The sequence below is a fragment of the Cannabis sativa genome, chromosome 9 (genome assembly GCF_029168945.1).
Source record: "Cannabis sativa cultivar Pink pepper isolate KNU-18-1 chromosome 9, ASM2916894v1, whole genome shotgun sequence".
Taxonomy (NCBI): Eukaryota; Viridiplantae; Streptophyta; class Magnoliopsida; order Rosales; family Cannabaceae; genus Cannabis; species Cannabis sativa.
This window is the reverse complement of record NC_083609.1, coordinates 1,155,409-1,179,756: the sequence shown is the minus strand read 5'-3', so window position 1 is coordinate 1,179,756 and position 24,348 is coordinate 1,155,409. Positions and strand designations below refer to the sequence as shown.

Sequence of the window (24,348 nt, the reverse complement as noted above, 5' to 3'; positions counted from 1 at the left end):
GTGGATTTTGGTTGCGATTTAAGTTGCTCTATTAATTGCTATGTGAGTTTCTAAAAAAAAAAAAAAAAAAAAAAAAAAAACTATTTGAAAATATAAAATTAAAAAACTATTTTAATAACTTATATGATGTATGTTAGTTGGAAAAGAAACATGACAACATTTAAATTAAACAAAAGTCACACTACAAAAAATTTTACCTTTAATCACAACAAAATTTATGACTAAAAGTGAAAAAATTGTAACTAATTGTAAATTATTATTTTTATGTTGCGACTAAAAGGTCCGTGGCTAAAGATATTAGTCACAAAAAGTATAATTTGTTGTGACTAAATGTATTTTTAGTCACAATACTTATTGTGACTAAAACTAAATTAGTGACTATTTAAATAGTATATTTTAGTCACAAGTAATTTTTTGCTGTGACTAAAATTACATTTAATTACAAAAAAAAAATTATATTCCAACTAAAAAATCACAAGATATATATATATTTTTTTTTTTAATTGTCATTGACAACTAAAGTAATAAAAGGACTCAAATGTGACATGTTTAAATAGTGAAAGACAACTCACATATAAAGAAAGCAAATTTATAAATTAAAATTAGCTTAATGATACGTGCATATATCTTTTATTACATCAAAACACTATATATAACATTATTATTTTAACTTAGTGGGACTAATCTTACATGAATTCGATTACTTAAAAAATTACCACATAACTATTTATATTCTAGCTAGTTGGGTTTTTAAAAATGAAAAATTACGTAATTTGTTATTTTCTTTAAAAAAAAAAACGATTTTTTTTTACATTTTAATAGTATTTATAAAAATACAAGAAAACAACAAGAATATCACATAAAAGTAATAATAAAACAACATCAAAATAACAATAAAATAATAATAACACAACATAAAAATACATAAAAAGACTATATTTTATGTAAATAAAGTCTAAAAAATAGTTGCTACAAAAAAATCAAAAAAATGGTAAAAAATGTTTAAAATTTAAAATTTTTTGTACAGATTGTATTTTTATAATTTTTGTCGTTGTTTTTGTGTTTTTTTAAAATTATCCTTTTTTTTTAATATTTTTAATATTTAATATTGTATTATCTTTAATATTTTTTATGATAAAAAAAACTTAAATAACGCATCAAAAATCGAATCCAAAATATATTTTGAAAAGAAATAGTGAAAAAAAACAGATCCTATTAACACGTATATATTTAGTGACACGTGTCAGTCTCTCCATAACTCACGTATATTCCATAACTACTCATAATACAAACTCTTTTCTTTCATTCAATCTTTTTCTCAACAAAATTTTCTCGAGAAAGTGAAGGAAAATTAAGGAAAGAAAAAAAATGGCGGGGAACGAGTGGATTAATGGCTACTTAGAAGCCATATTAGACAGTGGAGCTTCAGCCATTAATGAAGATCAGAAGCAAATAAGTAGTACTAGTACTGTGAATTTGAGAGAGAGTAGTAATAATACTGGAATTCATTTCAATCCGACTAAGTATTTTGTGGAAGAGGTTGTTACAGGGGTTGATGAATCTGATCTTCATCGGACATGGATCAAAGTTGTTGCTACGCGCAACACGCGCGAACGAAGCTCGAGGTTGGAGAATATGTGTTGGCGTATTTGGCATCTTACGAGGAAGAAGAAACAGGTTTTGTTGAATTTTGATTATGATTATGATTATGATTATGATTATGATCTCTACGTGTTTGTTATTATGTTTTATGTTAAGTTTTTGAGTTGGTTGATAGAAATTCAAATTGATCAGAGAATTTATATTTATATATATAAATAAAAAATGATCTCAATGTGTTTGTTATTATGTTTATGTTGATTTGAGTTGAATTGTTTCTCATTGTTTTTAAGGAAAAAGAAAAAAAAAATGGCTTTGAATGATTTATATATATATATAGTGTTTGTAGATAGAAAATTCAAAATGATCAGAATATATGATCATATTGTGTTTGTTATTATTATATTTATGTTTTTTTTTTAGTTTGAATTGTTGCTCATTTTTATTAAGAAAAAAAAAAGGCTTTAAATTATTTATACATATATATTTGTTTAAAATTTATGGCTCTGTTATTGAGTTATCATTGATTATGGTATAATGATCTCAATGTGTTTGTTATTATGGTTATGTTTTTTTGAGTTTGAATTGTTACTCATTGTAAGAAGAAAAATGGGCTTTGAATGATTTATATAGTTGGTGAATAGAAAATTCAAAATGATCAGAGAATATGTATAGATATATATTTTAATTTTTTTGGATCCTGTTCTTGTCAAAAAAAAATGATGGGGTTAAAGAGAAGTTGTTGATGACACTGATGTGTTAGTTTTCATTGATTTTGTCATAATGATATGTATGTGTTTGTAATTTATGTTTCTTGAGTTTGAACTGTCACTCATTGTTGTAAAAAAATAATAAAAATAATTGCTTGGGAGATTTTCAAATGAGAGTTTGTTGGTATTTTTTGTTTCATATGATTAGAGAAAATCTTTTATTTTTTTTTTTATTAATGGCTCTGTTCTTGTCCGAAAAAAAAAAATGATGGGGTTAAGAGAAGTTGCTTATTTGTTGGTTTAAATTGATTATGGCATAAATTGAGTATTGGGATGGTCTTTAGTTCTTAAAAATTTGAAGTTTGAGATGTATAATGTATTTGAGGTTCAAAATTAATGATCTAGATGTGTTTGTTATTATATTTCTTTTGAGTTTGAATTGTCATTGTTGAGTTTAAGGCTTACTCAGGTATTGTTTCACCAAATTATGTACCTTTGATTGTATGGTTTGAATCTTGAAACAGCCTTTTCTGGATTTATAGTTTCAAATTAATCTGGATGAGAGATTTTTTATTATTATTATTTGTTTATGGCTTTGTTCTTGTCTAAATCAATGATTTCTATGTGTTTGTTATTATATTTTCTTGAGTTTGAATTGTTATTGATGAAAGTTTTCCATCAACTTATGTTTCTTTGATTGTATGGTTAATTTGTGAGTTTACTATATAGTTGGAATGGGAGGAACAACAACGGCTTGCATACCGCAGATGGGAGCGGGAACAAGGACGAAGGGATGCAACCGAAGACATGTCTGAAGAATTTTCTGAGGGAGAAAAAGGAGATGGTATGGGGGAGATGGTAACTTGTGAGATTCCGAGTAAAAAGTTTCATCGTAACATTTCGAACTTGGAAGTATGGTCGGATGATAAAAAAGAGAAGAAACTTTATATTGTTCTTATAAGGTATGATTTTACTTTCCTGTCATGTTTGAGTTTCGATCCAAAGTAACTTTAAGGCATTTGATGTGTTTTAAAGTTATGTTTGGAAGTTGGATTTTGGTAGGGAAAAGAAAAAGTAAGGAAAATATAGAATATAAAAAGAAGAAAAAAATTCTCATGTTTAGATTTAGTATAGAAAGAATAATTGTATGGAAAAAAATAGATTCAACAAAAAATTTCATACTAAACATGATTGTTTTTCTATATTTTCCTTTCTGTTTTCTTTTTTCACTATTATCCAACTTCCAAACATAGCCTAAGCTGCTTGAAAATGTGCCACATGAGTAATTATTAAGCAATTATGAGTCCTTATTACAATGACCACTTTTGTTTTTCATGTGTAGTTTGCATGGTTTGGTACGAGGAGAAAACATGGAGCTTGGCCGAGATTCAGATACTGGGGGGCAGGTATCTTCTGAGTTCTGACCATGGTACTATTGCTTACATATTCTTTTCATGGTTTTCTTCTGTGTTTACACCCTTTATGAAACTTATAACAGGTCAAATACGTGGTGGAGCTTTCGAGAGCTCTTGCTAGGATGCCCGGGGTTTACAGGGTTGATCTCTTTACTCGTCAAATTTCTTCTCCAGATGTTGATTGGAGCTATGGTGAGCCAACAGAGATGCTAACTACTGGAATTGATGATGGTGATGGAACTGAAGCGGGAGAGAGCAGCGGGGCATATATCGTGCGGATCCCCTTTGGTCCCCGGGACAAGTACTTGAGCAAAGAATTACTCTGGCCTTATATTCAAGAGTTTGTAGATGGAGCTCTAGCTCACATTCTCAATATGTCGAAAGTTTTGGCTGAACAAATTGGTGGAGGCCAACCAATTTGGCCTTATGTGATACACGGGCACTATGCAGATGCAGGGGATAGCGCTGCTCTTCTTTCGGGTGCTTTAAATGTTCCAATGGTTTTAACTGGACACTCGCTTGGGAGGAATAAGCTTGAACAGCTTCTCAAGCAAGGCCGCCAATCAAAGGAGGATATCAATTCAACATATCGAATCATTAGAAGGATTGAAGGAGAAGAGCTAGCACTTGATGCTGCAGAACTTGTTATTACTAGTACTAAACAAGAGATTGAAGAACAATGGGGACTTTATGATGGCTTCAATGTAAGGCTTGAGAAAGTGTTGCGTGCTCGAGCTAGACGAGGGGTCAATTGCTATGGGAGATTTATGCCAAGGATGGTGGTAAGAATCTGAATTTTAGTCTAATTTTTCCTTATGTTTTGCATTATTAGTACTCAAAACAGCTTATGTGTAGGTTATTCCTCCTGGCATGGATTTCAGCAATGTTGTAACCCAAGACGACGGTCCTGAAGTTGATGGAGAACTTACACAACTTACCGGTGGTATAGACGAATCTTCACCGAAAACAATTCCACAAATATGTTCAGAAGTGAGTGTGTAATTTCTGTTACTTAACAATTGTTAACATTCGAATCTTGTTATCGCCTTTTACAACAACCTCTTTTTTCATAGGTTATGCGGTTTCTTACAAACCCGCATAAACCAATGATCTTGGCCTTATCAAGGCCAGATCCCAAGAAGAATTTAACTACTCTTTTGAAGGCCTTCGGTGAATGTCGTCCGTTAAGAGAGCTGGCTAATCTTGTAAGTAGTTTTTTCGCAGTAACTCAAGTTAAGTAGGCTTTCGAAAATGTCATTAAATAATGTCAAGAGTAAAATTAACATGTTTCTATACAGACACTGATTATGGGGAATAGAGATGATATTGATGAGATGTCTGGTGGAAATGCTAGTGTTCTTACCACAGTGTTGAAATTAATCGACAAATATGATCTATATGGGCAAGTAGCCTATCCAAAGCATCATAAACAATCTGATGTACCTGATATATACCGACTTGCAGCAAAGACAAAGGTTAGTGTTAGCTTTTTGATTTTCATTCAATAATTTTTTAACTTGATGATATTAATGTGGTTGGAATTTGGCAGGGAGTTTTCATAAATCCAGCATTAGTGGAACCTTTTGGACTTACTTTGATTGAGGTTTGTTTTTGTTAAGTTACCATCACTTTTCTTTATGGGATCTTTATTTTTTCCACAAGTCTACAAGTTTGGTTTAATTATGTTTGAAATATAACACAGGCAGCCGCGCATGGGCTACCGATGGTGGCTACTAAAAACGGTGGACCGGTGGACATTCATCGGGTAAAATAATTGTACCTTCTCTTTTCTTTTGATTGTTTATTTTTGTAGACATTTACCCGTCTCGAGCCATTCGAGGGCCTTCTTTTCGAAGGAAATTTTTGGATCAGAGTGGGAGCCTTGGGCGAGGGCCTAACTCGCCCCACCTTTGGGCGAGTTAGTTGTAATAATCATTCTTAAATTTAAATGTTTTCCTTGCTATCTATTTAAAAAAGTACTAATTGATATATTTTATTGTGAATTTTAGGCTCTGCATAATGGTTTGCTAGTGGATCCCCATGATCAACAAGAAATTGCTGATGCATTGCTGAAGTTGTTATCAGAGAAAAACTTATGGCATGACTGTAGAAAGAATGGTTGGAAGAACATACACCTTTTCTCGTGGCCAGAACACTGTCGTACTTACCTAACTCGGGTGGCAGCCTGTCGTATGAGACACCCACAATGGCAAACCGACACCCCGGGTGATGAGATAGACGAGGAAGAGTCTTTCAATGACTCGCTCATTGATGTTCAAGACATGTCACTTAGGCTGTCGGTTGATGGAGAAAAGAATTCGTTGAATGGATCTTTAGATTCGTCTTCTGCTATTGCTGACCCCGAGCTTCATGATCAAGTGAACAAGGTGTTAAGCAAGATAAAGAAACCGAAATCAAGTGATGATAATGGCAATGCCATGACAAAGCATCTTGAGTATGTGCCGAGCAAGTATCCCATGTTAAGGTGGAGGCGTAAATTGATGGTTATAGCACTTGATTGCTATGAAAGCAATGGAGATCCTGACAAAAACATGATTACTATTGTGAAAGAGATCATGAAAGCTGTAAGGTTAGACACTCAAGTTGCTAGAGTTTCGGGTTTTGCTTTATCAACAGCTATGTCGGTATCAGAAACAATAGAATTCTTGAAGATGGGGAAGATTCAGGTGAATGAATTTGATGTATTGATTTGTAGTAGCGGAAGTGAAATATACTATCCCGGTACTTACATCGAAGAAGATGGAAAGCTTTTCCCCGATCCAGACTACGAATCGCATATTGACTACCGTTGGGGATGTGAAGGTTTGAAGAAAACCGTTTGGAAGTTGTTGAATACTGTTGAAGGGAATGAAAATTCAGATCAATCTTATTGTTCCATTGAGGAAGATTCAAAATCAACCAATTCACACTGCATTTCCTACCTAATAAAGGATCCTAGTAAGGTATGTTATGTTAAGCTTGCTGAATGAGATGTTTAACTGTTCTATAAGAAATTTGGTTTCATTTTGGATATTTTCAAGATGAGCTCATGATTTGTTTCAGGTAATGAAAGTACATGATTTGAGACAGAAATTTAGGATGCGAGGAATTCGCTGTCATCCTATGTATTGCAGGAACTCAACGAGAATGCACGCTATTCCTCTACTTGCGTCTCGAGCCCAGGCCCTAAGGTACTAAAATTATTAATCTTTTCCTTTCGTTTTGAAATTAGTGTTTCATTGTAGAAAATTATTAGACCTCACGGTTTTTACACGAAAATATTCTCTCTTATAGAAGAAACCTCAAGCATAGAAGTTAAATTTTGAGCGAAAGTCTACCTAGCCACATATTATGTACATCAAATTTATAATGCTTAGAAATTTTTGAAAAATTACAATCTCAAAAAGCATTAGAAAGTACACAACATGTCAACAACTACAAATATAATTATCAATACTTCAAGTAGAGCTAGTGCCCCTTAAGATTATTGATAACTATCCTCGAATCAGTTTCCACCACCACAAAATTGTAATGATTTATTAACTACATACATACATTTGCTACCATGATAATGATTTTTTAGTATCCAATCTTAGTATTCACGTATGTGTATTTTAAGTTCTAATAGATAGTAAGATTAGAGACACCTCAATAAATAGAATTTTTAAAGGATATTTTTTGCGAGTTATACAACTTGAGTTATGATAGTTCAAATTATAAATATTTAATATTTATTTTTAATCTAATAAATAATATTAAATAAAATAGCAAACTATAAATGAAAGTCTTTTTTTTGAACATTAATACAAATAATGTTTTTTTGGGCAATGAGGTAGTCTCAAAAATATCTGGTGTCGTCTCATAGTTAAGTTGTTTAGAAAAGTTACAACTACAAAAAACTTGGATATCAAAATACTGTTTACAACACATAGTTATCAATTTCTCATCTAAATGTTTCCTTTCAATAAAAGTCGCCGCCTTCTTGTTGTGCAAATCATGCTAATATATATTTCATTTAATAACTAATTAATTGTGTATTGTATTTAATTTAACTAATAAATTTGATCAGATTATGAAATTTGAAAATATTTGGTTTATGATATTTAGGTATCTGTTTGTGCGTTGGAAATTAAATGTGGCAAACATGTTTGTATTCCTTGGCGAAAGCGGAGACACCGATTACGAAGAGATGATATCCGGCGCTCATAAAACTATAATTATGAAAGGAGTAGTTATTAAGGGTTCAGAAGAGCTACTAAGAACATCTGGAAGTTATCTGAAAGATGATATAATTCCGCCCGAAACTCCACTCATCACCTTCGTTGATGGTGAAGCATCAGCAGATGAGATTTTTAGTGCTCTAAAGAATCTATCCAAATCTGTCGTTGTAATGTGAGATGTCACGCTAATATATTTATATATCTATATATGTTCCTTTGTTAAATATTATGTTTGATTTTTTTTACTTATTGGAAAAATAAATTACTTTCTTTTTGTAATTTTTTTCATTAGACATTTTATTAATAAAAATCAAATAGCATCAATCTCAAGCAGAATTATATCGCTATTTACGTAGAGAATAATAAAAATGAATGAACATTTAAAATATTATTTAAATATATCATTAGCCTTACGTTACAGCCACTTAGTCGATGTGGGATCCTAACACCTTCCTTCACTACTAAAGTTGGCTTCGTTGCTCGATCATATTTTCTGATTATCGAGATCAAGCAGATCAATCTAAAACTGAAAAAGATTCTATATGAAGAAGAGAATATGGACCAAAGTTTAATTTTAAGCTTTCATGTCTGGGAAATTCTATGGTCTTTCAAACAAGGGAGTTGTTTTAGCAAGAAATTGACATTAGAATATTTAATAAGTATGTTGAGGGAAGCAATCAAAGTAAACTAGCAAATTTGAGTAATGATTTGATACTTAATTTAGATTCAATATTTCCCCATTTTAATATACATATATTATATAATATTCAATGACAAATCAACCATCCAAGTGAGCAATATTTGGAAGTTATGGATTCTAATTACAAATTAACAATTAAAAAGATGATCTTTATTAGTTCCAACGAGTAAATAGTATGCAATTTCATGTCCCAACTAACCAAATTGATTATAACAAAAGTCTAACCACCAATCTAAGCATTGTTACAAAAAGGTTATATTGCAGTCTGACAACCTATTCCAAGATACATTATTATACTCGAATCGTCTTTGAATCTCAAAAACACAACAATCATTTCCGGATAAGTAATTTCCAATAGTTTGGGAAGATTACGAGGAGAGATGGTGCTCGAACAACGAAGCCATCTCGATAGCTGTCAAAGCAGCCTCGGCGCCCTTGTTTCCAGATTTACCACCAGCTCTGTTTAATGCCTGATCCATGTCGTCGCAAGTCAAAACACCGAATATGCATGGAATTCCAGAATTTAGGCCAGCCGAAAGTACTCCAGACGCGGCTGAGTTAGCAACAGCATCGTAATGGGTTGTATCTCCTCTTATCACAGCACCGATACATATGACTGCGTTATACTTTCCTGACTTTCCCAATTTGGTAGCAGCCACCCCGATTTCGAAACTACCAGGAACCCAAACAACATCAATATCTTCTTCTTGAACTGAGTAGTTCTTGAATGTGTTCAAAGCTCCCTCGAGCAGAGCCTTTGTAACGATCTCGTTGAATCTGGCAACCACCACTGCAAAACGAAGGCCCTGAGTTTTGGTGACAGAGCCAACAAGATGGCGAACGGCGGCAGTGCGTGTAGAATGGTGGCGATTGGTGTCCTCAATTGGTGTGGGTGCACCCATACAAGATGACGAAAATGATAAAGGGGAATTCAGTGATTGTCTCTTCACAAAATTGAGCGGTGAGGTTCGCATTCCAAGCTCAAGTTGATGGTGATTGTGGCGGGAAACTGATAGTTGGGAGTGGACGGAACTTGCTAATGACCATGACACTGATTTCGCCATTTTATGTTCTTTTGGCCTTTTGGTCTCCTTTCACAAAGTATCCTCTTCTGTGCACACAATTGAAAGAAGAAAAGAATATATTTTACATATAAGCATTTCCAAAACTCAGAAAAATTAACACAGAATCAACATTTAATTTATATAAATTAAGAAAATGCTCCAAATTTTCATAGCTTTAACAGTTACATAAATTCAGAAAATATTCAGAATTTCCAAGAAAAAAGAAAATTCTGGTTGATATATAATAACAAATATAGAAATGAAAAATTTGACTCCAAAATATGCACAGTTTAAGTAAATGAAGAGCACCATTCAAATAATAAGTTAATAGCTAACAAAGAAATTAAAAAACAATTGTTAAACTTGGTGAAATATATTATCTTCACAAAACTAATCAATAGTAAATGATGAAGTTTCTCAAGTTTACAAGAAAAAGATTTCACCCATGGCTTGTAATTTTGGGTGATCAAATGGAGTGATGTTTTAGTACTTGATTAGTGTTGTAAGCATAAGCATAACTGAATTGACACTATAGATTAACATTAGCCTGATACTACATTTTCTAATTCTTAAAACTCACTAGTAATGAATTCAAGATCAAAATACTTACATACAAAACTATAACAGAACCCACAAAGATAATGGGAATATATAACAATTGACTAATCAGACTATATAACAAATCATCAGGACGATAGCCATATTAGATAAACACAATTGCATAAAGAGAAAAAATTACTCTAGAAAGATAACTGATAGTGTTGGGTGAACTCCGAGATCAAATCCACTGTGTTCTTTGTCTCATATTATCACTGTTTGTATTCTCTTATCTCTCTCTTATTTCTGATATTGTATTTGTGTATGTTCTTTGGTTTCGGTTTTGGTGAGTTTCCTGGGTTGGTTTTTTTGGATTTGAGTGCTTTAGGCTGAAAGTTTTTCTTAGTTTTGAATCTGGGTATAATTTTTCGGGTTAGAACAGGAAAGGTAAAGAAGGAAAACACTTGGAACCCTAACCCTATTTTCGTGTAACAGAATAAGAGAATTAGAAAAATCATAGAACCATATAAACCCTATTTTGAAGGTTTCATTTCTTTGTTGGGTTGATTGATCTCATCATATAAACACTACCAGACTTTCTTATGATTATTAACACATATTCATATTATAAAATTTCAAATGGTAATAACAAACACAATTTCTAAAAATCTTCTATTATGAAAAACCTAACTATTAACAGCTAAAATAAAATCCTTTTACACTAAAAAGACCAAGAAAGAATGCCAATGTACAGCTCTATATCTATACAAAAACACAGACAAAGTTTCCCATCTTCTCTATTTGAATTTAGGCTCTTTCTTTTTCAACATTACATATATATATATAATACATGAATAATCCTCATTATTAGGCTCAAATTCGTAGTACCTGTGAGTGAGTGAGTTAAGTAATTGTTTATCCGGACAATGAATGAACGGAATTCCTCCGATCTCCGATCAATTAGGATACCGCTGATGATGACTTAGAGAGAGAGAGAGAGAGAGAGAGAGAGACTACAATTGACTTTGGAACGATGAAATGAAACCCAATTGGGCTTTGGGTCTGTTATCATATTGGGCTTTGGGTCTGCTAACATAATTGGGCTTCTTCTCAAGATGTCCACCATTTCTAAGGAATTTGTCATAATTACCCCCAAAAATTACACTAAATACCTCTTTTAAATTGATTTCTTTAATTTTAACTCTCTCTTTCAAAATCTATTATATTTACCTTTTTTTTTTTCAATTATTCTACTAATTTTATCTTTATCATTTTATAATAGTCTTTATTCTTCTCTAATCAAAATTTTACCTCAATTTTCTCACAAATCTACACATCCATCTCTAAAGAACACAATCCATATTTAAAATTGTGTCTTAGTTACCTGAAAGTGTGAGAGTAATTTGAGTACAATATTGACAAAAAAAAGTACTGTATATTTGAAATAAATTTTATTTAGATGTAAATTTGATTAATATATAATAAAAAAAGTATTCTTCAACTTCTAAAAAAAATATTATTTCACGGAATTTTTGGCTGCTAAATCCTTTTAATTGTCATTTCATTTTTATTTTATTTTTTATTATTAAATTTATACTGACAATTTTTAAAATATATTTTACAAAATAACTACTATATACTATAATTTAACTCAAAAGGATAATTTAGTCCATTTAAACATTCCAAGTACATTTCCTGATAAAGTAAATAAGATAAATTAGTATCATTCTATTTTCAAGTAGTTTTAATAAATAACATATTATAAATATTGATTCTGATTATTTTTTATTTATATCTTATATTTTTTCATTACTTTATTCAAATTCTGAATATTATACAATAAAAATTCTAGATGGTCAATAAAAGAGAAAATAAAATAGGAATAATTACATAAGGCACCATTTTTTGTAAAATATTTACATTTTTACATTCAAAGAATGTTTTTTTTTTTACATTTTTACGGTTTTCCAAAAAATAACACGAAAACAACATAAAATCAACAAAAAAACAACATAAAAGTAACATGAAAATAACAACAAAAAATAACATACATATAACAAAAAATTAACAACAAATGAATAAAATTTCAACATAAAAAGATTGTATTATATGTAAATAAAATAAAAAAAAATCGTAAAAATATTTAAAATTCCATGAAACCGTTTTTTTGTTATTTTTGTGCATTTGTGAAATTAACCCAATAAAATATTATATTTTTCAAGTACTGTAAAGTTTTATAACAATTTATAGCATTGCTTGGAATAGGGGTGTTCACAAAGTATCCGATCCAATCCAATTCAATCCGCAAAATGCGGATATCCGCACTTGTGCGGATTGGATTGGATTGAAAAATTTAAAATCCGCACTTGTGCGGATTGGATGTTGTTTGACCTCAAAAAGTAACCGATCCAATCCAATCCGCACTTAATTAGATATATTTTTAAAAAATTATAATATGTAATATATACTAATTAAAAAAAGACACAAACTTCTAATTTCTTAATCTTTTTTAGTAATATATTGAGTTGGTGAATTTTATTTATTTTGTAATAAAAAACACAAGAAAAATAATTCTTATTAACATAGACACATACACATAAAGTTTAAATATATATGTACTAACTTATTTATTTTAGTAATTAGATACATATATATTTTAGTGTAAATCTAAATAAGTATATATACATTGATATATATATATATATATGTATATTGATTTAATTTGTATATAAATAGAGATGGAAATAGATTATTATTGGAGATTAAGCAACAATAGTCTTTTTTTAATTTTTTTTTTCTATGAAATATTAAATAATTTATTATTAAAAAAATAACCGGTCCAAAATAACCGATCCAATCCGCACTATTGCGGATTGGATTGGATTGGATTTAAACTCTTATGCGGAACGGATTGGATCCAAAATATGAAATCCGCACTTAACGCGAATTGGATGTTGTTTAACCAAAAAAGTGCGGATTGGATCGGATGAACACCCCTAGCTTGGAATAACAAAAAGAATATTTATTTACCTTTTCCTTATTCTCATTTATCTTGCTTTGCTCTTTACTTTTTAGCATAGTCTTATTTTATTTGCATTCTACCAAACACGGCCTTAATCCTAAGCTAAAACCCATTTCTCTGCAACTCTGCCCTACACCAATTCCATTTCCATCGCCGCCTGAAACCCTCTCTCTCTCTCTCTCTTCTTCTCCTTCTTCCGCCATGGGTGGCGACGCCTCAAACTCCGAAACGAGCTCAGGCGATCACAAGCCCGTCAAACTACCGATCCAAGGACGCCGAAACATTCTCATCACCAGTGCTTTACCTTACGTCAACAACGTTCCTCACCTCGGCAATATCATTGGCTGTAATATGCTTTTCCTTTTCTCATGCACACCAACTGTTTGTTTATTTGTCTAAATTGAATTGAATTGATTGGGAATTTGATTTTTGTGGGTGGCAGGTGTGCTTAGTGCCGATGTTTTTGCTCGGTACTGTCGTTTGAGAGATTACAATGCTATTTATATCTGTGGAACTGATGAGTATGGTACTGCTACTGAGACTAAAGCTTTGGAAGAGAAATGTAGCCCCAAACAGATTTGTGATAAGTAAATTTTTCTACTTTGTTTGTTTATTTAAGTTATTAACCGATAATGATTGAGATAACAAACAAAACTAAGTTGTGCATTTCGGGTAGAGGGGAAAAAATGTTAAAGTAGCAAAATAACCGTGTTAGATTTACACTGTGCGACCGCAAAATGACTATAATGGTTTATGGTTGCTTAGTGTAACTTAAGATAACAAACAAAACTAAGTTGTGCATTTGGGGTAGAGGGGAAATTTCCCAAACTAACAGCATGAAAATGTTAAAGTAGTGAAATAACCATGTTGGATTTACACTGTGCGACCATTATGATCGCAAAACGACTATAATGGTTTTTTAATGGTTGTTTAGTGTAACTTTTGGTTGCTCGGTTGACCAGACATGATTATTTATTTATTTATTTTTGTAGGTAGTTTTGCTTAATTTGTCTGTTTAGAGAGGACCACTCTTTTGGGTGGTCTCAAGTTGTTTTGTTTAAATTTTTGGGGTAGCTCGATTTTATGTAAGTTATTTGTTTGTAGTGATTTTGATCCCTAAGTAAAATAAAAACATGATTATTTTACTAATAAAATATTTTAGAAAGTTATTTTGTTAATAAAAATTTTCATAATGGTTATTTTTACAAAATACTCGGGATTGGAGGGGTTTATTCTATCCATAAAGGTTCAATGTTAAAGGTGAGACTTACATGAGAAAGAAATATTTCAGAAAACTAGACAATAAAACGTTACTATGATAAAAGAAAACTCCTAACTTGTAATTTCTCTCCCAAAATAATGAAAAGAAGTGGATTAGTATCATGTATTAAGCATATGAAAATTTTCATATTAGAGAAAATATCTTCAAACATAATTGTAGGATGTTTATTACTTTGAACCCCCCCTTTTTTTTAAAAAAAAAATAAAAATTTAAGGCTTCTTTCTTTTTTGTATTCGTAGTGAGGAATTATGAGGAATGGGGCTTGCCTGTTATGGTAATAAATTTTAATTCTTTGTTTTATGGGATCTTCATAGGTATCATGCTATTCATAGAGATGTCTATAAGTGGTTTAATATAAGCTTTGATGAGTTTGGACGAACATCGACCCCTCAGCAGACTGAGGTTTGCCAAGCAATCTTCAAGAAACTGTTGGAGAACAATTGGTTGACTGAGAACACAATACAGCAGGTGAACACTAATTGTGTTATTATATGTTTCGCTTTCGATTAAGTTTTATGCCAAATGGTGAATTTTGTGATTGTTTTGTTTGTTAGTTAATGGGTATGTGTGTGTGGTAATGGGGTATCATTTGTGTTGTTATAGCTGCAATTTTGACTTTATTTCATGCTATGCTGCTTCAGCCTTACTGTGACGCTTGCAAAAAGTTCTTGGCTGACCGACTTGTGGAGGGTACCTGCCCAACTCCAGGGTGTGATTATGATTCTGCTCGAGGAGATCAATGTGAGAAGTGTGGGAAGCTTTTGAATCCTACAGAACTGAAAAATCCTAGATGCAAGGTATATAATAGATTTCATTTCGGTTAACTTGTTTGCTTAGGCCATCTTAGTTTGTATACTTTTGAGGCATCAATGGGCTAGAAGTTCCTTTAAGTAGCGGTTTTGATCGTGTGAGGTAATTGAAAAAAGAAAAGAAAGAAAAAAAAAATAGTCTTTCTTTGACAATGCCAATGTGCCAATTTATTTATGACCATTAGTGACATAAAGTTTTGTTCTTTAGTAAAAGATCCCTATTAGCTATAGGCACATTTTCAGTTTCTAATTTTTCTTTCTTACGAGCAGGTTTGTGGGACAACTCCTCACATTCGTGATACGAACCATCTATTTCTTGAACTCCCGTTGCTGAAAGATAAACTTGAGGAATATATTAATAAAATGTCTGTGGCTGGGTCTTGGAGCCAAAACGCCATCCAAGCAACAAATGCTTGGCTTAAAGAAGGGCTTAAACAGAGATGCATTACTAGGGATCTGAAGTGGGGGGTTCCAGTTCCCCACGAAAACTTCAAAGAGAAGGTTAACAACTAAACTTTTGCTAAACTTGGTCCGCTCCATATCATTTCGAATGGCTTATTATATATATCAAGTTCTTCAACATGACGTTGGCAGGTCTTTTATGTCTGGTTTGATGCACCTATTGGATATGTCTCAATTACTTCATGCTATACATCCGATTGGGAGAAATGGTGGAAGAATCCTGAAAATGTTGAATTATATCAGTTCATGGGCAAGGATAATGTGCCATTCCACACAGTAAGTGTTAAATATTGATACTTGTGTAGGTACTTTATTCTATCTTTTAAAATCTTAAGTTCTTATTTCTCCTTTTGGATCCTTCCAATATTTTCAATGTGAAAATAGATGTTCATTTGAATTTTAAAATGTTTCTCTCAATGTGGAAACATATGTTCTCCTACCTTTCTGGAGATTAAATGCAAAAGGAGATGTGACTTTTACCGGTCATCTCTTTTACATTCCAAGTATCATCCGAAAATATGGGTCTCATTTACATGTTTTTAAAGTTCAACTCTTTTGAGAATAATTTAATTTATTCTTATTGCAGGTGATGTTTCCTTCTACTCTTCTTGGAACTGGTGAAGAATGGACTATGATGAAAACAATTAGTGTAACTGAATACTTGAATTATGAATCAGGTCAGTATCCGTCTGGCACTATAGCTATCACAATGTATATTGTTTTCTCAAACTTTCCTTTGGAAATTTGTTGTCCGATTCATTTATAATGGCCGTCTTGAAGAAGTAGGTTATCTGATTTTGTAATTTTGCAGGGAAGTTTTCTAAGAGTAAAGGCATAGGAGTTTTCGGTAATGATGCAAAAGATACAAATATTCCTGTGGAAGTGTGGAGATATTACTTGCTTACTAATAGGCCTGAGGTACTCTTGTTAATACGCATTTTATTTGATTCCTTATATAATAGATTAATTTTCACCTCTTCCCTCTTAGGCCATAATAATTCTTATTTGCTTGTTAAACTAGGTTTCAGACACATTATTTACATGGGCAGATTTGCAAGCAAAACTGAATAGCGAATTGCTGAATAATTTGGGCAACTTTATAAATCGGGTCTTGAGTTTTATTGCTAAACCTGCAGGTTAGTTGATATTTGAATTCTAGAGGCATTTGTTGTTCTTTTTATCCTGTCATTTATAAAATAATCTATACGTAGTTCAGTACTGGCGAGGAGCCTTATTTTGAAGAAAAAGAAACTCCACTAAAATGAATTTGAAAAATATCGGCCAAATGTTTTTTATGATCACATACATTTGTCTTATTTGTATTGAATTGTCTACAATTTTGTTGAAAAATGTTTTGAATAATAAAAAATTACAAGAGTTTTGTTTTTATAATGTAAAACTAAATCTGTGGAGCTCATCACAATATCAATTTTTGCTATATTTTTTTTTATGTAATCTTTTAAGCATTATGTTTGTGGACCAAATAGAACTTCATAATTCTCTTATGCAGGTCAAGGATATGACTCCATTTTACCCGATGTTCCGCATGAAGTATCTGATCCTTTGACTGAGAAATTAGCAGATAAAGTTGGTAAAGCTGTGGAACAATATGTTGAAGCAATGGAGAAGGTAATTGATGTACCAAGTAATAATTTATACGTAAATCCAAGCTTCTTTTCTTTTCTTGTCTTAAAATGTGTTTTTTCGTATATGCAATGCAGGTCAAACTAAAGCAAGGTCTAAAGACTGCAATGAGTATTTCGAGTGAGGGAAATGCGTATCTGCAAGTAAGAATGGAAGATTTGTTACATGTCACTTGCCTGAAACTGGCAATGCCCTGAATTTAATATATTATTTGTTGCATTTAGATGCACTTTTGATCAATTTTTTTTTTTAATTGCAGGAAAGTCAATTCTGGAAGTTATACAAGGAGGATCAACCTCGCTGCTCTATTGTTATGAAAACTTCAGTGGGGCTAGTACATATTCTCGCATGTCTCTTAGAACCTTTTATGCCGTCTTTCTCTCGGGAGGTAATAAATTTTTCTGGTGGTTTTCAATGCTGCCTGTTCTTATCGAGTATTTGTATTTGTGCAGCATGTACTGATGTTTTCTCTTTAATCTTTTTGATGGTATGAAGGTATTCAAGCAGCTGAATTTAGAACCCGAACAACTTTCACTTTCTGATGAAAAAGGAGACATTGATAGGGCAAAAAAGCCTTGGAATATTGTACCTTCTGGCCACAAAATTGGGAAACCCGAGCCATTGTTTAAGGAATTGGTATGTAAATCACCTTTCTCTTTTTACTCCCCATTAAACTAAAGTTTAATTATATTTTCCCGACGATCTTCTCATATGATGAAATCTGTTGTTGACAGAAAGATGAAGAAGTAGAATCTTTCAGGCAGAGGTTTGCCGGAAGTCAAGCTGATAGAGTTGAGAGGGCAGAAGCTGAGGCGGTTAAGGTAGCCCAACAATTGAAGAAGACCAAAATTACAGGTTACAGTTAATTTTTAGATTTACCTTTTCATCGACTGTATAGTAATTCATATACTTAGTAGAGTGATGAATACCTTACTAATAGTTTCTTTGTAACAGAGAATACCGGAAAGAAGCAAAAGTCAGCAAAACCTGCAACCGAAGCAGAAATTACTATTTCCAGACTCGATATTCGTGTTGGTCTGATTACTAAAGCTCAAAAGCACCCGGATGCTGATTCTCTATATGTTGAAGAGATTGATGTTGGCGAAGGACAGCCCAGAACTGTTGTTAGCGGACTTGTGAAATTTATACCTCTAGAGGAAATGCAGGTATTTTTACTGGTCTTTTTTGTCGATAGTGATATATAATTTATAAATTAATGTAACCTTTTCAATGCTTGAAAGCATTTATCATATGTAAAATTCATTTTGCAGAATCGGAAGGTCTGCGTTCTTTGCAACTTGAAGCCTGCAAACATGCGTGGTATTAAGTCACAAGCAATGGTTCTTGCTGCTTCCAACAGCGATCACACCAAGGTAAGAAATTGACGATTCTTTCCTGGTACTTAATCGATCACGTCGAGTCACTGATGTTATGGTGGGAAATTTTATTATACAAACTAATAATCGATAATGAGATGCGAACTGATTCTTCACTGGGTTCATAATGGGGCAATTAGTGAGTGTTGTAATTTAAAATTCCATGAAAAGATGGAACTTTCATTCGGTAAAGTGTCCCCAAAAATTTTCTAACAACCATTATGAAATTTTCGTTCAAGACAAACTGACCGATATAATTATAATTGCTGAAATAATTTTCTCAATTTCAGGTGGAATTAGTTGATCCTCCGAAATCTGCTCAAGTCGGAGAGAGAATTACATTCCCGGGATTCGAAGGGGAGCCTGATGATGTGTTGAACCCAAAGAAGAAAGTATGGGAAACATTGCAAGTGGACTTGCATTCAAACACAGATCTAGTTGCTTGTTACAAAGATATCCCGTTAACCACATCGGCCGGTATCTGCACTGTATCAAGCATTTCCGAAGGATCAATTAGGTAAAAGTGGAGTTAGCTAGTTAGTGAGAAAAGATTGGAAGAGGATAAATGGTTCTGGTAAAACTTAAGATTTTGATTATTACCTCTAATTGTCTGCTACTGTATTTTTCATACATTGTGATATTCTTTCTGTAAGATCTAATTTTTAATGACAACAATAAACAATCCTTTTACTTTACCCATCAAAAGTGGGAGTCTTCTATTTTGTTTTGTGTGCTTAATACACATGAAGGCAATTTCCCTTGCTAAAATGGGAAAGGAAATAGGGCGAAATGAGAAAAGTAAAATCTCGAAGTCAATACAGTAATAGTCCAATTGGTATTTAACGATAATATCAGAGTTAAGTATATAAATTCAATAGATTTATAGTGTAACGGTGACATTTTGGTCCGGCGAACGGGCAAGATCCTGCGGTGACACATCTTTTAGTTCACCGCCTTCGTCATCGATCATCGGAGGCTTTTCAATATCAGGGAGAGTTCTTAAAACCTGTTTAGCCATAAAACACCATATATAAATGATGATATTTGTAGTGTGACCTTATAATCTATTGAAAGAATTTGAAGGTTTTGATTTTTGATTATTACCTCATATAGATACCATGAGACAAAAGCATCAGTGGCAGCATACTCCAACTGGTCCTTTGATAAAACATTGGTTTCCCAATTTCCTAGTTGAATTCTTTTGGGCTTAAGGAGCTGCAATAATGCAACAACCTCATTAAAAGATTCTTCAGAAATCTTTTTTACAAGAGTAGCTCAAATGGGATTTAAGTAAAATTATTGTTTTGACTGGAAAAATAAGAAAGTGAGAGAGAGAGAGAGTGTCCACTACTTACCACTGAAGCTTAAGGGTGCGTTTGGTTGGGAGTAAACGAATAGAATGGGATAGAAAAGAATCAAGTTTCCTTCTATTTTTTTTGTTTAATTACATTTAAAAGTATTGGAACTAGAATGACATTTTCACTATTTCGGTAGAATAGCTATTACATTTCAAAATAGGTGGAAATGCCTTTTCAATACAAGATAATTCTTTTATCTATTTTTTAAATGCATATTAAATTTAATTTAATTTCTTTCCTAATCCTATTTATGTATTTTCATTCCTTCCAACCAAACGTACCGAAGAGAGAGATCACTTACCATTCAAGCTTAAGGGTTATACTTAGAAAATCATAATGTTAAAACCAAGTTGAAAATGAAAAGTAAAAGATTAATAATACATAATTGTATTCAAGATACCCTCTACATCAATTTGCAAGACCCCTACACATACCCCCTTTCGCAACGATATTTGATGGATCTTACTACGAAGGGTAACTGTGATCTTATCACGAAGGGTAAAAGAATAACATAATAGCTGATGACCAGTACAATCACAGTTACCCTTCGTGATAAGATCAATCAAATGGTGTTGCGAAAGTGGGTATGTGTAGGGGTATTTTTGAGCATAGATATTGAATCCAATTGCAGCTTAAAAAAAATTATAACCAACATAGTTATATGACTTCTGTCAAAAGACTTTTGTGATGAAATGTATTAAGCAGAGTGGTGTGGTTTAAACTGAAAATTTGAAATATAGCAAAACTAATACCTGTTTAGAGATGAGATTCTCAGTTAAAGAGGCAAGACTCCACTTTTGTGAATCTCCACCGAGCTTCTGTTTGGCTAGATAGGAAAGATCTTCCACTGCTTGGATGGAAACATTATAGTCCTTTGAAATCTTAACAGAATCATTGCCAATGCCAACTCCAACCTGGGCATGGATAAAGAGTGTTATCACAACAATACTTATATTATAAAATTGCTTTGCTTCCAAAACTAAAATTTCATATATCTGCATTGATAAACATACCAATGCTGCAGCTCTTTTAGCTTTAATTACATACCTTGGAAAACATAGAATTCTCAAGAAGTAATTGCAGACTTTTTGGTATTCCAGAATGGAAGATGTGCATCACATAACAATGACTAGTGTCCAAACATATTTGCATAACCGCAGCCCTCCCAGGCGGAACACCTGCACTTTTTTTAGTTTCCTTTAACATCAAAGTCTATCAATTTAGTTTGATTGATGCATAAATTCATTGGGAAAAAAATGAAACCAAGCATTATATTGAGTTCTTAAAGCAGATACTTTCAACTGAAAATCTCATTCACCATATCTATTTTAGCTAAAAGCTTAACCAAGTTAATTGTTCAATCATAATTCTAATGTAAAAAATACAGTGAGCATGCAGATTTCATATGATTTAAACTAATCATTTTCTTCGAAGTGGTCACACCTAAAATTTGCTCCAATGTGGTTTGTCATTTGACTCCTTGTCCAAACCTACCTAGTAATATGCTAGAGTTTTGTTAGTATCCCACTTCGACTAGGTGTAGGATTGATTGGTGGTTTATAACTATTTGAGCACCCTCTTCTCTTAAGCTACTCTTTTGGGAGTAAATTCTACCTAAAGGATTGTAACAAATGAAACGACATCAGAGTCACACACCCTCAACTGGGACTGACTATCTTCTCCAAAGGATCAACCTATGGAAGGGGCGACATGCAAAAAATCTCAGAGTGAGTGGGCCATTAAGGACGCTGGCTCTAAGGGGGTGTATTGTTAGGATTTCACTTCAATTAAGTATGGGATTGGTTGGTTATTACTCGGTTAACATCAGCATCAGAGTCATCCACCCTCGAGTGGAATTGACATCGCAAAAGGAGCAACAAATGGAAAACCCGAGAGTGAGAGGGCCACTGTGGACATCGAGTTAGGATTTCACTTCAATTAAGTGTGGGATTGGTTGGTTATTACTCGGTTAATATCATCATCAGAGCCACACACCCTCAAGTGGAATCAACATCGCAAAAGGAGCAACATATGGAAAAACCGAGAGTGAGTAGGCCGTTATGGACATCGGCTCTAAAGGGGGGTGCATTATTAGGATTCTACTTCAATTAAGTGTTGAAAAGGTTGGTCATTACTTGGGCACTCTCCTCTCCTCTCTTAGCCTCTTTTCAAAGTAAGTTCTACCTAAGTGATTAAGTGTAGTTATAAACAAGTTTCCCATCTCCAAAAGATTACAATAGTGAAAAACAAAAGCCAATAAAGTGAAAAGACAAAAACCAAACTAACCTTTTACAAATGAGGCTCTCCACTCAATATCAAACCCAATTGCAACTTTACCAACTTCCATTTTCTTTGCTTCAACAATTTTCAAAACCTCCATTGAAGCTCTCTCCACATCAACATTCGTCCTACTATATTTAATTGCACCCAAAAACTTCATCACAGGGTATCTAAATCTCATCTTCGCCTTTGCTACTTCAATGAAAAAATAAATAAAAAACTGATTTTTAGGGTTTCAACAAATTAACCCATAAATTCTCGACTTTCTTGGCATCCAAACAGTAAAATATAGAAGAAAACGGAAAAGGGTGAAATGCAAAAACCTTGACAGGGCGAGAGAGAGGAGTTAGGAAGCTGGAGAGCGAGAATGGAGTTGGGCAATCGGCGATGGTGGTTGGTGGAAAGTCGAGGCCTTTTTGATGAGGCGGATTGGAAAACTGCATCGATGGCTTCGAGGTCTTCTAAGGTGAAAGGTTGGTCATCGTCCCAATTCGATGATCTGCCATTTTTGGGTTCTTCTTTGGAATCAGAGCACTCCATTGTAGCTCATTTTTGGACACTGGTTTTTGAGTTTTTGAATTTTGATTTTTTTGGAGGGAATCTAATTTTTTTTTTTATTATAATATTTCTTTTTTTTTTTTTTGGAGGGAACTGATTTTTTTTTTGGAAAAAAACAATTTAACATGTTTTTTCTATTTACAAAAAGTCTTTTGATTGATTTTTTTAATATAATAAACAATTTTATTATTGAGAGTCAAATGATATATATTAGTTATTAAACAAAGAAGAATTTCTCCCAATTAAATTAAAATTTTCGTTTTTTATTTGTAGTGTATATCATACTCACTCATGTATTACGGTATTATTTTTTCACATTACATGTTGAAGACATACATTTGAAAAGACACATAACAAATTTTGCCATTTAAATTTTGATATATATACAATTTTACTTTAGTGAATTATTTTCTTCTTAAATGTTTTTTTTAATAATGAACATAACTTTCATTAAAAAAATAATAAGAATGAATACACCAAGAAAAAATGATGGAGAATTATTTAAAATAGTTTAATGTCCATCTTGAGTGAATGCACTACTAATTTATGACTATGAACATAAATTCGGAAGGTATCAGTAAAACTAGAAAGTAAACTAGCACTACCAAAGATCCCAATTCAGTACAAATAAAAATTACAAACAATTTTAAATGTTATCTTAAAATTTTGGAAATAATTGTAAAAATTACCTTTTTGGTTGCATTTGCTTGTTGTTTACAAATAATTTTGTGATGGAAGATTGATATAGGATTACTCTAGTGTGATTTGAGAGTCCAGACAAAAAAATGATTTAATAAATAGTAATTTAATGATAAAATCTAAGATTATGTAATTTTATAGTTAAATTAGAATGTTTAAGGTTATTATGCCCGTGAACCTATTTAGAGTGGGTTCAACGTTCAACCTTAATTTACAAATATAGGATAGGGTAACTAATACATATCTAATGAGATGACTTACATATATTAGATAAAATGACTAATACATATTTGATGAGATGACTTACACTCTAATAAGTAGGGCTGTACATCGGTCGGTTTATACTATATATTTTCCAAACCGACATAAAGATCGGGTTATAAAATTCTGCATGCAAACTGCCCAATTTAAAAAAAAAAAAATTCTGGACCCGACCGACGGGTTGGGCGGGTTAACCCGCCCAAACCGAATTAGGATTTTTTTTTTTTTTTTTTTCGTATTCAACTAAAATAAAAATTAATAACATTAAATACATAATATTCCAAATCTAAATTCAATTTAGGGATTGGGTTTTTTTTAATATATATTATATATTATTATATATTATATAATA

At 32.3% G+C, this 24,348-nt stretch overlaps 4 protein-coding genes across 6 annotated transcripts; 2 read left to right on the top strand and 2 right to left on the bottom strand.

Moving 5' to 3' along the window:
- Positions 1-1,300: 1,300 nt before the first annotated feature.
- LOC115722353 (probable sucrose-phosphate synthase 3) lies at positions 1,301-8,277 on the top strand. The gene is made up of 12 exons (XM_030651547.2): positions 1,301-1,677; positions 3,039-3,271; positions 3,652-3,715; positions 3,808-4,506; positions 4,580-4,714; positions 4,798-4,929; positions 5,023-5,199; positions 5,274-5,327; positions 5,427-5,489; positions 5,734-6,687; positions 6,788-6,915; positions 7,832-8,277. Exons 1-12 carry the CDS (start codon positions 1,369-1,371, stop codon positions 8,118-8,120), a joined length of 3,237 nt encoding a protein of 1,078 aa, XP_030507407.2. The 5' UTR covers positions 1,301-1,368; the 3' UTR covers positions 8,121-8,277.
- A 495-nt stretch (positions 8,278-8,772) lies between these two features.
- LOC115722451 (6,7-dimethyl-8-ribityllumazine synthase, chloroplastic) lies at positions 8,773-11,295 on the bottom strand. Of its 2 annotated transcripts, none has more exons than XM_030651664.2 (2): positions 11,134-11,295; positions 8,773-9,755 (listed from the first exon to the last, which is right to left on the bottom strand). In XM_030651664.2, exon 2 carries the CDS (start codon positions 9,706-9,708, stop codon positions 9,013-9,015), a length of 696 nt encoding a protein of 231 aa, XP_030507524.1. In that variant the 5' UTR covers positions 9,709-9,755; positions 11,134-11,295; the 3' UTR covers positions 8,773-9,012. The 2 variants fall into 2 exon arrangements, with proteins under 2 accessions (XP_030507524.1, XP_030507526.1); XM_030651666.2 differs by having other exon boundaries at positions 8,773-9,752; positions 11,134-11,281.
- Positions 11,296-13,304: 2,009 nt separating this feature from the next.
- Positions 13,305-19,545, top strand: LOC115722373 (probable methionine--tRNA ligase). Its single transcript, XM_030651572.2, has 17 exons — positions 13,305-13,613; positions 13,710-13,854; positions 14,864-15,017; positions 15,191-15,346; positions 15,629-15,859; positions 15,953-16,096; positions 16,407-16,497; positions 16,632-16,738; positions 16,842-16,956; positions 17,331-17,449; positions 17,542-17,607; positions 17,724-17,852; positions 17,960-18,100; positions 18,199-18,319; positions 18,419-18,630; positions 18,736-18,837; positions 19,131-19,545. Exons 1-17 carry the CDS (start codon positions 13,469-13,471, stop codon positions 19,359-19,361), a joined length of 2,409 nt encoding a protein of 802 aa, XP_030507432.2. The 5' UTR covers positions 13,305-13,468; the 3' UTR covers positions 19,362-19,545.
- LOC115722436 (3'-5' exonuclease) lies at positions 19,500-23,129 on the bottom strand. Of its 2 annotated transcripts, none has more exons than XM_030651645.2 (6): positions 22,802-23,129; positions 22,485-22,670; positions 21,246-21,376; positions 20,951-21,112; positions 19,945-20,055; positions 19,500-19,846 (listed from the first exon to the last, which is right to left on the bottom strand). In XM_030651645.2, exons 1-6 carry the CDS (start codon positions 23,016-23,018, stop codon positions 19,721-19,723), a joined length of 933 nt encoding a protein of 310 aa, XP_030507505.2. In that variant the 5' UTR covers positions 23,019-23,129; the 3' UTR covers positions 19,500-19,720. The 2 variants fall into 2 exon arrangements, with proteins under 2 accessions (XP_030507505.2, XP_030507504.2); XM_030651644.2 differs by having other exon boundaries at positions 22,485-22,673; positions 22,802-23,076.
- Positions 23,130-24,348: the final 1,219 nt, after the last annotated feature.